Source organism: Tachyglossus aculeatus, chromosome X5, assembly GCF_015852505.1.
Source record: "Tachyglossus aculeatus isolate mTacAcu1 chromosome X5, mTacAcu1.pri, whole genome shotgun sequence".
In the NCBI taxonomy this organism is placed as follows: Eukaryota; Metazoa; Chordata; class Mammalia; order Monotremata; family Tachyglossidae; genus Tachyglossus; species Tachyglossus aculeatus.
The window spans coordinates 337,182-348,730 of NC_052097.1; the positions used below are offsets into that span (position 1 = coordinate 337,182).

The 11,549-nt window shown below is 53.0% G+C and overlaps 1 protein-coding gene across 1 annotated transcript; it reads left to right on the forward strand.

Moving 5' to 3' along the window:
* The first annotated feature begins 220 nt into the window (after window positions 1-220).
* Window positions 221-8,179, forward strand: COMMD8 (COMM domain containing 8). Its single transcript, XM_038769247.1, has 5 exons — window positions 221-439; window positions 2,367-2,522; window positions 3,022-3,174; window positions 4,075-4,230; window positions 7,716-8,179. The coding sequence occupies exons 1-5, from the start codon at window positions 227-229 to the stop codon at window positions 7,734-7,736; spliced, it is 699 nt and encodes a 232-aa protein (XP_038625175.1). The 5' UTR covers window positions 221-226; the 3' UTR covers window positions 7,737-8,179.
* The last annotated feature ends 3,370 nt before the right edge of the window (window positions 8,180-11,549 follow it).

Consider the following 11,549-nt stretch of genomic DNA (forward strand, 5'->3'; position numbering starts at 1 on the left):
GCGTCACGTGAGGCGCTCGCCGGCCTCGGCGATGGCGGCTCCAAAAGTTCCTGAATGAATGGAAGGGCCCGGCGGCCGACTGGTCGCTTGCGCACCCGCCCTCTGTCGCCCAGCGCGCGTGCGTCCTTCCGTCCGGGGTCACGTGGCCCTGGGGAGGAGGCGGGGCTGGCGTCACGTGAGGCGCTCGCCGTCCTCGGCGATGGCGGCTCCAAAAGCTCCTGAATGAATGAAAGGGCCCGGCGGCCGACTGGTCGCGTGCGCACGCGCGCCCTCTGTCACCCAGCGCGCCCGCGCCCGTCCGTCCGTCGGGGGTCACGTGGGCCCGGGGAGGAGGCTGGGCCGGCGTCACGTGACGCGCCCGCCGGCCTCGGCGATGGAGGCGGAAGAGGGGGCGTCGCTATGGCGACTCCAAAAGGTCCCGGCCGAGCTGGGCGCTCAGGTGAGGGAGGGCGCGCGCGCGGGACCGACCGGCCGACCTCCGTCCGTCCGTCCGTCCGTCCGCGCGCCGGGAAGAGAGGGGAGAGGGAAGGCCGCCGCTCTCTCACCGGAAGCCCCCCACGGTGACATCGGGCCAAGACTCCTCCCCCTCGGCTTCAATGATAAAATCATAACGGCGTTTGTTAAGCGCTTCCTATGGGCAGAGCACTGGCCGAAGCGCCGGGGGGGGGGGGGCGGGGATACAAGGTGATCAAGTTGTCCCACGGGGGGCTCACAGTCTTCATCCCCATTTTACGGATGAGGTCACGGAGGCTCAGAGAAGTTGTCAGTCAGTCTGTCAGTCGTATTTATTGAGCGCTTACTGTGTGCAGAGCACTGGGCTAAGCGCTTGGGAAGTCCAAGCTGGTCACATCTAGAGACAGTCCCTACCCAACAGTGGGCTCACAGTCTGGAAGGGGGAGACAGAGAACAAAACCAAACATACTAACAAAATATAATAAATGGAATAGATATGCACAAATAAAATAAATAGAGTAATAAATACGTACAAACATATACATATATGCAGGTGCTGTGGGGAAGGGAAGGAGGTAAGATGGGGAGGATGGAGAGGGGGACGAGGGGGAGAGGAAGGAAGGGGCTCAGTGTGGGAAGGCCTCCTGGAGGAGGTGAGCTCTCAGCAGGGCCTTGAAGGGAAGAAGAGAGCGAGCTTGGCGGGTGGGCAGAGGGATTGGGGGCATTCCAGGCCCGGGGGGTGACGTGGGCCGAATTGCCTAAGGTCACACAGCGGACATGTGGCGGAGTCGGGATTTGAACCCATGACCTCTGACTCCCAAGCCCGGGCTCTTTCCACTGAGCCACGCTGCTTCAAGGCTGTCCATCCATCCCCTCGCCCCCTCCCACCTCAGCTCCCTTTTGTCCTTCTCCAGCCCAGCCCGCACCCTCCGCTCCTCCGCTGCCAATCTCCTCACCGTACCTCGCTCTCGCCTGTCCCGCCATCGACCCCCGGGCCTGGAATGCCCTCCCTCCCTCCGCCCATCCGCCAAGCTAGCCCTCTTCCTCCCTTCAAAGCCCTACTGAGAGCTCACCTCCTCCGGGAGGCCTTCCCACACTGAGCCCTCTCCTTCCTTTCCCCCTCCCCATCCCCCCCACCATACCTCCTTCTCCCCACAGCACCTGTATATATGTTTGTAGGTATTTATTACTCTATTCATTTTACTTGTACATATCTATTTATTTTATTTTGTTAGTATGTTTGGTTTTGTTCTCTGTCTCCCCCTTCTAGACTGTGAGCCCACTGTTGGGTAGGGACTGTCTCTATATGTTGCCAACTTGGACTTCCCAAGCGCTTAGTACAGTGCTGTGCACACAGTAAGCACTCAATAAATACGATTGATTGATTGATTACTCTATTTTACTTGTACATATTCTACTTATTTTATTGTGTTAATATGTTTTGTTTTGTTGTCTGTCTCCCTCTTCTAGACTGTGAGCCCGCTGTTGGGTAGGGACCGTGTCTATATGTTGCCAAGTTGTACTTCCCAAGCACATAGTACAGTGCTCTGCACACAGTAAGCGCTCAATAAATACAATAGAATGAATGAATGACCAGGTTGGGGTCCCGCTGAGGTGCCCGCTGTCACCAACGGACCGTGACGGGAGCGGTGGCTGTCGTGACTGACCTCATCTGGGACCACGGCCTTGCTCATGTCTCTGACTGGAGCCTTGGCCACAGGCCGCCCGCATTAGTGACCAGAGGACAAGTCTGTGACCGTGGCCCGGACTGGAGTCATGACCGTGCCCGGAGAACGTGCCTACCGAGTCCATTATATTGTACTCTCCCAAGCGTTTAGTACAGTGCTCTGCCCATGGAAAGCATGCAATGACTACCCTTCATGGTGTGTGTGTGTCCATCTGTCCACCCTCAGCTCCTGCACAGGGCAGTGGATAGCCTCTGTGGTCGTGCCGCCCCCCAGGATCAAAATGGAGACCAACTTTGGGATCCAGCCGAGTGGGAAGCCATGCGGGAAGACATCGCCGTATTTTTCAAAACCACCGTGGGTCACGATCGGCCCGATGAAGAGGTGAGGGCCCCAGCCCCTTCCTTACTGAGCTCCCTGAGCTTCAAGAGCCCTCACTGTCCCAAGGGCTGGGGCACTTGTGTTCAGCACCTGTCAAAAATCTCCACCTGCTGCTTTGCTTTACCACGTTCTTGCAAAACTGCCAGGGGAAAAGTAAAGGAAAAAAACCCTCCACAAAACAAAGAACTGCGACAGGAAAACAGAAGTTGGTGCTTCCCAAGCAGAACGGTTTCTCTTCTTTTAATAACAATGATGTTGGTATTTGTTAAGCGCTCACTACGTGCCAAGCACCGTTCTAAGCGCCGGGGTCGATACAAGGTTATCAGGTTGTCCCACTTGGGGCTCACAGTCTTGATCCCCATTTTACAGAGGCGTAGAGAAGTTAAGCGACTTGCCCAAAGTCACACAACTGACAAGTGGCGGAGTTGGGATTAGAACCCACGACCTCTGACTCCCAAGCTCGTGCTCTTTCCACTAAGCCACGCTGCTTTTTCTTTTTCAGGCCCTGCAGCAGTTGGGCCAGCTGAGCCCCGGGCTTCAGGAAACTGTTATGCAGTGTTTGAAAGGCAGGAGAGAAGAGATCAGGCAGGCCCTGCTAGGGGAGGTCACTGCAATCTCCTCGGCCCAGCTGCAGGACTTTGACTGGCAACTAAAGGTGAGTGTGAACAGGCGAGGAGAGGAAAGGACAGATTATAAAGGTGTCGTGATGATAAAACTGGTAGGATATGGTGACAGTCTGAGTATGCTGGTTGAATGAGAGAAATGAGTTGAAGATAATGCAGAGATTACGGGCTTGTGAGACGGTGAGGGTGGTGGTGTGTTCTGCAATTACGGGATATTCTGGGGTAGGACAGGGTTTGGGTGGGAAGATGGGGAGTTTTGTTTTGGAAATGTTAAGCTTGAGGTGTCAGCAGACCATCCAAGTAGTGATGTCCTAAATGCAGAAGGAAATGCGAGACTGCAGAGAAGGAGAGCACTAGGGGCTGGAGAGGTAGATTTGAGAATCAACCTTATAGAGATAATAATAATTACAATGATTATGGTATTCGTTAAGCACTTAACATGCTCCAGCCACTGTACTAAGCCCTGGGGCGGATCATGTTGGACATAGTCCCTGTCCCACGCGGGGCTCAGTCTCAATCCCCATTTTACAGATGAGGTAATTGAGGCACAGAGTAGTGAAATAACTTGCTCAAGGTCACACAGCAGAGAAATGGTGGAGCTGGGAGCTGGGATTAGAACCCATGACCTTCTGACTCTCAGGCGCATACTGTACCCACTACGCCGTGGTACTTCTCAGGTAGGATGGTAGTTGAAGCCGTAGGTGTGACTGAATTCCAGGGAGTGGGTTTGGATGGAGAATAGAAGGAGACCCAGAACTTAACCCTGAGGGACTCCTACAGTAGAGGGGCGTACAGGGGGGCAACATACCCTTCCTTTTCCCCAAACCGACAGAAACTGGGGGCTAGGGCCCTTCAAGGTCCAGTTTCCATTGACGTACACTTTTCTTTTCCTCTGTTTTCCAATGTCTGCTTTCCCCCTGCCCTCTGAACAGCTCGCCCTCTCCAGTGATAAGCTTGCCACACTGCAGATGCCACTTCTGAATCTCGACCTCGATGTGCGAGAAAATGGCGAAGTGAAACCATATTCCATTGAGATGAGCAAAGACGAGCTTCAGAAGCTCATCAGTGCCCTGGAGGCCGCCAACAAGGTACTAGTTCTCTCCTAGCTTGTAATCAAGTCCCAGTGAACTCAAGGCAAGTTGGTTTCCTCCTTTTTCCCTTGTGCCACGTCAAGCTCAATCGAGTAGTATTAATTGATTGTTTCCTCCCTGTTCCTGCCTCACCGTCCCAGGTCCTCCAAACTCAAACCGAGCAGCTAGTAGGCCCCAGGAATTAGGGGCAACCTCTCACTTCTCCCCTCTCCCCCTCGTCCCCTCTACTTCTTGGTGGCCGTTTTTCACTAGCCCCGGGAGAGGGTTGAGAGGTACCTCTTGATCAGTTGGCCAAATTTGCTGACCGCCTTCTGTGTCCGCGACACCGGGCTGAGCGTTTGGGAGAGTTAGAAGCACGATTCTCAGCCTTCAAGGAGCTTGCAGTCTGTTGCTGTCTACTAAACAGTTTAACTTGAGCAACGACTGTGCCTTGACTGAGTGCCTACTGTAGTCCAGAAACAAACCATGCGTTTTTGCTGCAGGATTTAAAACAAAAACGTCCCAGAGTCTGAGTAGGAAGCTTTTTGACCAGAGGATGGTGCCGTGGTACCAGAGGAAAACCCGGTCACACCTCTGGCTTCAAGGCCCTGCTGAGAGCTCACCTCCTCCAGGAGGTCTTCCCAGACTGAGCCCCTTCCTTCCTCTCCCCCTCGTCCCCCTCTCCATCCCCCCATCTTACCTCCTTCCCTTCCCCATAGCACCTGTATATGTGTATATATGGTTGTACATATTTATTACTCTATTTATTTATTTATTTTACTTGTACATTTCTATCCTATTTTATTTTGTTGGTATGTTTGGTTCTGTTCTCTGTCTCCCCCTTTTAGACTGTGAGCCCACTGTTGGGTAGGGACTGTCTCTATGTGTTGCCAATTTGTACTTCCCAAGCGCTTAGTACAGTGCTCTGCACATAGTAAGCGCTCAATAAATACGATTGATTGATTGATTGATTGATTGATAAGAAAGCACCTCCTGCTGCGCCGGAGCCCGGGCCGTGAAACGTGTGTGTGAAGGCTCCGGGCGCCCGGGCTGTGCTCAAGACAGCAGCTGTTTCTCAGACCAAACTAGCTGTGAGAATCGACAAAATGCCTAATGGCTTGGGAGGCGCCTGGCGGGTCCCGAGTGTCCTGCCAGTGTTCAAAGGAAGGCCTGGGCCGGCTGGGGCTCCCAAGGCTTTGTTGGCTTTTATCCTTATTTTGGAGGAATGGAAGTGATTATTGATTTTGGGGTTGGGTTTGGTGCCAGGGAGTAAGCAACAGCAATGAAGTCAAGTGGAAGGATGATATTCAGAATGGTGCCACGCCTGCCATTTTGTCTCCATGCTTAGTGCGGGGACTCTCATCGGCCCAGCTGTCTATCACCTGAGTCTTTCTTGGTGCTCCTCCTCCTGCCCAAACTGGGCAGCAGCTTTGCTGGAGGCCCAAGCCCTGGGCAGGTACTCTCTACGGGGATGGGGGTACATGGAGGGGCTTCAGGGCCTGTGGAAGGTCCCGGGCACAGGGGGCCAGGGCAGGGGGGTCGGCAATGGGACGGCCTCCACGACCATTTGAACCAGTCCACCAGCCCCTCCCATCCCAGATCTCGGACAAAGCCCGAGGAGGTTCAGGTGGGGCCATGGACTCCCAAAATGGCAGCTTTCTGTTAACTTGCTGAAACCTGTCTCGTAAAAGTCTCTGTCCCCTTTTCACCCCAACACTCACAAAGAACCACTGAACGATATCTCTACTTGGGTGTCCTCCTGTCACCTCAAACATATGTCCAAAACAGAGTTCCTTATCTTCCCACCCAAACCCTGTCCTCCCGTGACTTTCCCATCACTGTTCATTCATTCACTCAGTCATTCAGTCATATTTTTTGAGCGCTTGCTGTGTGCAGAGCACTGTACTAAGCACTTGGGAAGTACAATACAGCAATAAAGAGAAAAACCGCTTCCCACAACGGGCTCACAGTCTCAGGGGTGGGGGTGGAGACAAACATCAATACAAGTAAACAGGAAACAATCTAAATAAATGTAATTTTAAATATATACATAAGAGCTTTGGGGTGGGAAGAGGGGGAAGAGCAAAGGGAGAGAATGGTGGTGACGTAGAAGGAAGGGGGAGCTGAGGAAAAGCAGGGCTTAGTCCGGGAAGGCCTCTTGGAGAAGGTGGGCCTTCAGTAGAGCTTGGAGGTGGGGGAAGAGTGTGTGGCAGATTTGAGGAGGGGAGGATATTCCAGGCTAGAGGCAGGAGGTGGGCCAGTGGTCCGTGGCGAGACAGGCGAGATCGAGGCACAGTGAGAAGGTTACTACCAGAGGAGTGGCGTGTGAGGGCTGGGTTGTAGGAAGATGGCACCACCATCCTTCCTGTCTCACAAGCTTATAACCTTGGTGTTATCCTTGACTCCTGTTTGTCATTCAACCCATATATCCCATCCATCACTAAACCTCGTCAGTCCCACCTTCACAACAGAGCTAAAATCCACCGTTTCCTCTCCTTTCAAACTGCTACCACATTAATACATTCACTCATCCTATCCCGCCTGGATTACTGCATCAGCCTCCTTGCTGACCTCTCAGCCTCCTGTCTCTCCCCACTCTAGTCCGTACTTCAGTCTGCTGCCCAGGTCATTTTTCTACAAAAGTGTTCAGGACACGTCACCCCACTCCTGAAAACATTCCAGTGGTTGCCCGTCCACCTCCGCATCAAACCAAAGCTCCTCACCATCGACTTTAAAGCACTCCACCACCTTGGCCCCTCCTCCCTCACCTTGCTACTCTTCATCTACGACCTAGCCAGCACACTTAGCTCCTCTACTGCTACCCTTCTCACTGTGCCTCGATCTCGCCTGTCTCGCCGCGGACCCCTAAGCCCACGTCCTGCCTCTGTCCTAAGAACGCCCTCTCTCCTCAAATCCTACAATCACTCATCCCCCCTTTCAAAGCCATATTGAAGGCACGTCTCCTGCAAGAGGCCTTTCCAGGCTCAGCACCACTCTTCCTCATCTCCCACTCCCTTCTGCATCACCCTGACTTGTTCCCTTTGCTCTTATCCCCTCCCAGCCCAACAGTACTTATGTACAAATCTGTAATTGTATTTATCTGTATTGATGTCTGCCTCCCCGACTCTAGACTGTAAACCCATTGTGGACAGGGAATGTGGCTGTTTAATGCTGTATCGTACAGTCTTCCAAGTGCTTAGTACAGTGTTCTGCGTACAGTAAGTGCTCAATAAATACAATTGAAGGAATGAATGAATGATCCACTGCTCCTCTGGCCCCAAGCTGGGTTCCCCAGGCCCAGACAGTTTCCATGGCAATTGAGTAAGGAATGTGTCCACAAGGCCCCTCTCCTGCCCCAGGGCATTAAGGCTTGGACCACCCCCACCCCTCCACGGTTGGATCAGGGAGGAAGTGACGGGAGAGCCTGGGGTTCACCCACCTGCCTGCCCAGCCAGCAGTGCGTTCTGAGTGGCTTCTCACCTTTCCTCCATTGGTCCCCTCAGGTTGTCCTACAGTTGAAGTGATGGTAGCGGGAGATGGATGCCTGCTGTGCCAGCTCCTCGCCGAGGGAGCAGAGGCTCTCCCCTGGACCGGACGGCCGAGTAGGCCTTGGCACCTCGAGATGAGACCCACGGCAGCAAGCTGGCACAAGCCCCCAAAAGCCAATCCACCAGACGGGCTCGTCGTGGGAAATGAAGATGCTCTAAAGGCCACAGTGGCATTTTTGGTGTCTAAGAGGGATTGTTATGCCCCATGAGTGAAATAGGTGATGAGCTTGTGCACATTTGTGTTCTTCGGGCTTTCTGAAACCCAGAACTCTAGTACAAAGATTTTTGAAAATGTCATCTCAACACACTAATCTGAACCTAACCTGTATATTGCTAAATCCCTTGTATGTTAATAGCCGTGTCTTGGGTTATAGGTGCTTCGTGGGAAGAATTAAAATGGTTTGGAAATCCAAGTGTTTAAAAATACGTAGTGGTCATATCGGGCTGAAGAGAAGATCGATCAATTAGTGGTATTTTGTGTGAACTGTTTGCAGTTCACTATATTGAGCGCTTGGGAAAGTACAGGATAATAGCGTTCATAGACACGGTCTCTGCTTGCAATGACCTGATGGTCTAGAGAAGGATTAAATTTCCGCTAGGGCAAATGGCAGAGTGTAGTGATATGTGCTATGTGGGTAAGTGCTGTGGGGATGAGGGTGGGGTGTCTATTAAGTGTTTAAGGGTTATAGTTCTGAGTGCACAGTCAATGCAGAGGGCAGGTAAGGGAAATGAGGGCTTAGTCCAGGGAGACCCTTAGGAGGAGATGTGATTTTAGGATGGCTTTGGAGGTGGGCAAAGTGGTGGTCTGTCAGGTATGATGAGGGAGGAAGTCCCAGGCCAGAGGGAGAATCTGGGCAAGGGGTCAGAGGTGGAATAGATGAGATTGAGGTACAATTGAGTAGTTTGGTGTGAGTGGAGGCTGGGCTGTGGTAGATCTATGAAGTGTAGGTAGGAGAGGGAGAACTGATTGAGGGTCTTAAAGCCTTGTGCCCCCAGAATGGCCCGTGCCTAAGCATGGTCAACAGCTGATGCCAGGGGGAGAAGACGTGAGATTTAGTAGTCATTTTACTTCTTTGGGAAAGTTCCTGTTACAGGAGGCCCGATTCTTCCCTACTGTGAGGGTTCCAAGGTGCCACGAACCTCCATGGAGCACAAGTATTGGGGTCAAGGGGTCAAGTGTTTCTTGCTTCTCTCTCCACATCCCTCCCCTCCTACCCCTTTCCTCTTCTTTCCTCTTTTCCTTCTTCCTCCATCTCAAACAGGCAGTCGGCATTTATTAAGCACGTACTGTATGCAGAGCACAATACTGCGCACTTGGGAAGAGTACAGTAATGGTGGAAGATGTCTCTCTCCCTTGGTATCTTCTCTCTTCCTCCTTCCCTCTTTGCTTCTGAAAAGATAACCTAATTCACTGACGTTCCAAAATAGCCTTAACTTAAAAATAACGGAGGTTTAAAAAGTTAGATTTTCCTGTAATTTGTGTATTTCGTACCCTCTGTCATCCTTGTGTTCATCTTTTCCAAGATCAAAGAAAAAGTTTGGTTAATCATCATTCCATTTCCTGGTTAGCTCAAAGGTCACAAAGTTAAGTCACACTTTTCTCCGGCATCTGCCTTTTCTATAGACTTTCCCCATTTGGATTCCACCGTAGTGCCAGTTTTTCCTCGTGTCTTTTCTGAGGATAGCCGTCATGCTGTTGAGACTTCCTTCCAAAGAACTGGGCCCATCCCATTCCAGTGCTTCCTACTCCCAGTGGAAGAATAGAAGTGTCGCCTAGTGGTTAGAGCACAAGCCTAGGAGTCAGAACGATGGATTCTAATCCTGGCTCTGCCACTTGTCCTCTGTGTGACCTTGGGCAACTCACATCACTTCTCTGTGCCTCGGTTAACTCATCTGTAAAATGGGGGTGAAGACTGTGAGGCCCATGCCGGGAATGGGCTGTGTCCAACCTTATTAGCTTGTGTCTACCCCAGCAGTTAGCACCGTTAACACTGCCCTTTGACAGAGATCTAGTCCTTTGGTACTGAGGGCGGTGACTTCACCGTGGGCTAGTCCCATCACCCCAGGGCCCAGGCTCCAGGCAGAAAGTACGTCTGGCTTGGTTTGGGGGCATTAGTAAGCCTGTGGTCCGACTTGTGCGTGTGTCCATTTTGGAGTCAGCACCCCTTCCCGCAGGGGCCAGGGCAAACGAGTGAAGTAGTGTCAATCTCTCCCAGCCACCTGCACTCCACCCTGCCCTTGCAATGCTGCGATGTCCCTGGTTTGGATGGTGGATTTTTGACTTGCTGCAGTGATTCGATATGTGGCCGTTACATTGCAGGAGGGCTCTTTAGCAGCTGGGCAGTGGTACTCGATAGAGGAAGTCAGGATGGCCACTCCCACAACCAGTCCTCACCACCTATCCACACACACACCAGGAAACTTCTGTTTCAGGGGTCAGTCAGCACCCAGTTCCCACTTGAACTTCGTGAGCATCCCTGAAGCCTTCCAGCTGCAGCCCAGGGATGCGTTCCCCCAAACTAGGCCATGTGGGGTGAACACCACCCATGCAGCAGGTTGGGGGCACGGGGCAAGAGCTATATGAAGCCAGGACGTGGTCCCCACCATAGCCAGTGCCCCATTTGCGGATGAAGAAGCGGAGACTGGAAGCACAACGTAGGGACACCAAAAGCATGAGACTGAGTGAGATCCTGGTTTCCACCCGGATCTGCAGAGCTAAAAAAAGGGCGGAAGTCGTGAGTCGTGAGCTGCCCATGACGCCAGCTCAATGAGCGGTGGTATCGTTTTGCACAAGCCTGTCCGAGTCGGCCTGAACCTAGGGAGAGCTCTGATCTCCAGCTCCCAGAGCCTAGGAAAATGGGTCCCTGAGCCAAATGGTGCTGGAGGAAGGCTGAGGGCTGGAACTGAGGATACCGCTGCCTGTCTGTGCTGGGCAGGGGCCGGACACCGGACCGTCCCCGCGGTGGCACCCCGGACAGCCACCCACTGCCCATGCCACTTGAGCTTGAGCCAACTGGGGCCCTGAGCAGTTTGTCAGACGGGCCTGTTGTTGGGCAGCCAGTGACCCCTGTGTCGAGGTGGCTCTGAGGGAGGGTAAGGGAAGCTCCGGGAAAGCTGCTGAGAATCTCCTGGCTCGTCAGATCAGTTATTCTTGAAGAGAAAAGGACAGAATGTTCCATCTCCACCGTTGCTGTGGAAACCCTGCCAGAAGGCTGAATAGGCTGTAGAATTTTAGGATATTTCCCCTTTGGACAAAAGCAGTGGGGAGACGTGATCGTGGCTGTGAATTACCAACTGGATGACCTCTCTGGCCATGGGGTCGGTGACTTTGAGATTTGGATCGCTTTTCTGCGTGAGAGGGGGGCCCCGGGGAGCAGGTGGTGGCGGTGGGGAAGGGGCTGAAAAACCCTTTCGGAGCAGTCAGGCAACCGGGTGCCACTGGCGGAGACCCAACCGGCTAGTGTGGGCTTCGCCTGTGGAGGCTGCCCTCTTCTCTCCTCATCCCTGCCACCCCCCAACAGTCGTTCCCTCCAAGGAGATGCCTTACCGGAGTCTGGTAGCTTGGCCCTGGGCTCCAACGGAGATCACCCGAGTCCACCAGGCAAGCGCCAGCACCCCTACGAGGCACTCGGTGCCTGGGCATGCTGCCTTTGGCTTGTCTGGGTCTGTTTGCCATTTTCTTGTGCTGTCCCTTTGCTCTGTTTACTAATTTTGATTTTGTTTGACCTTGCCACTAGTGAGTAGCCCCGTGTATGAGTGAGCCCTGTACAAATCCACACAATCCACAAT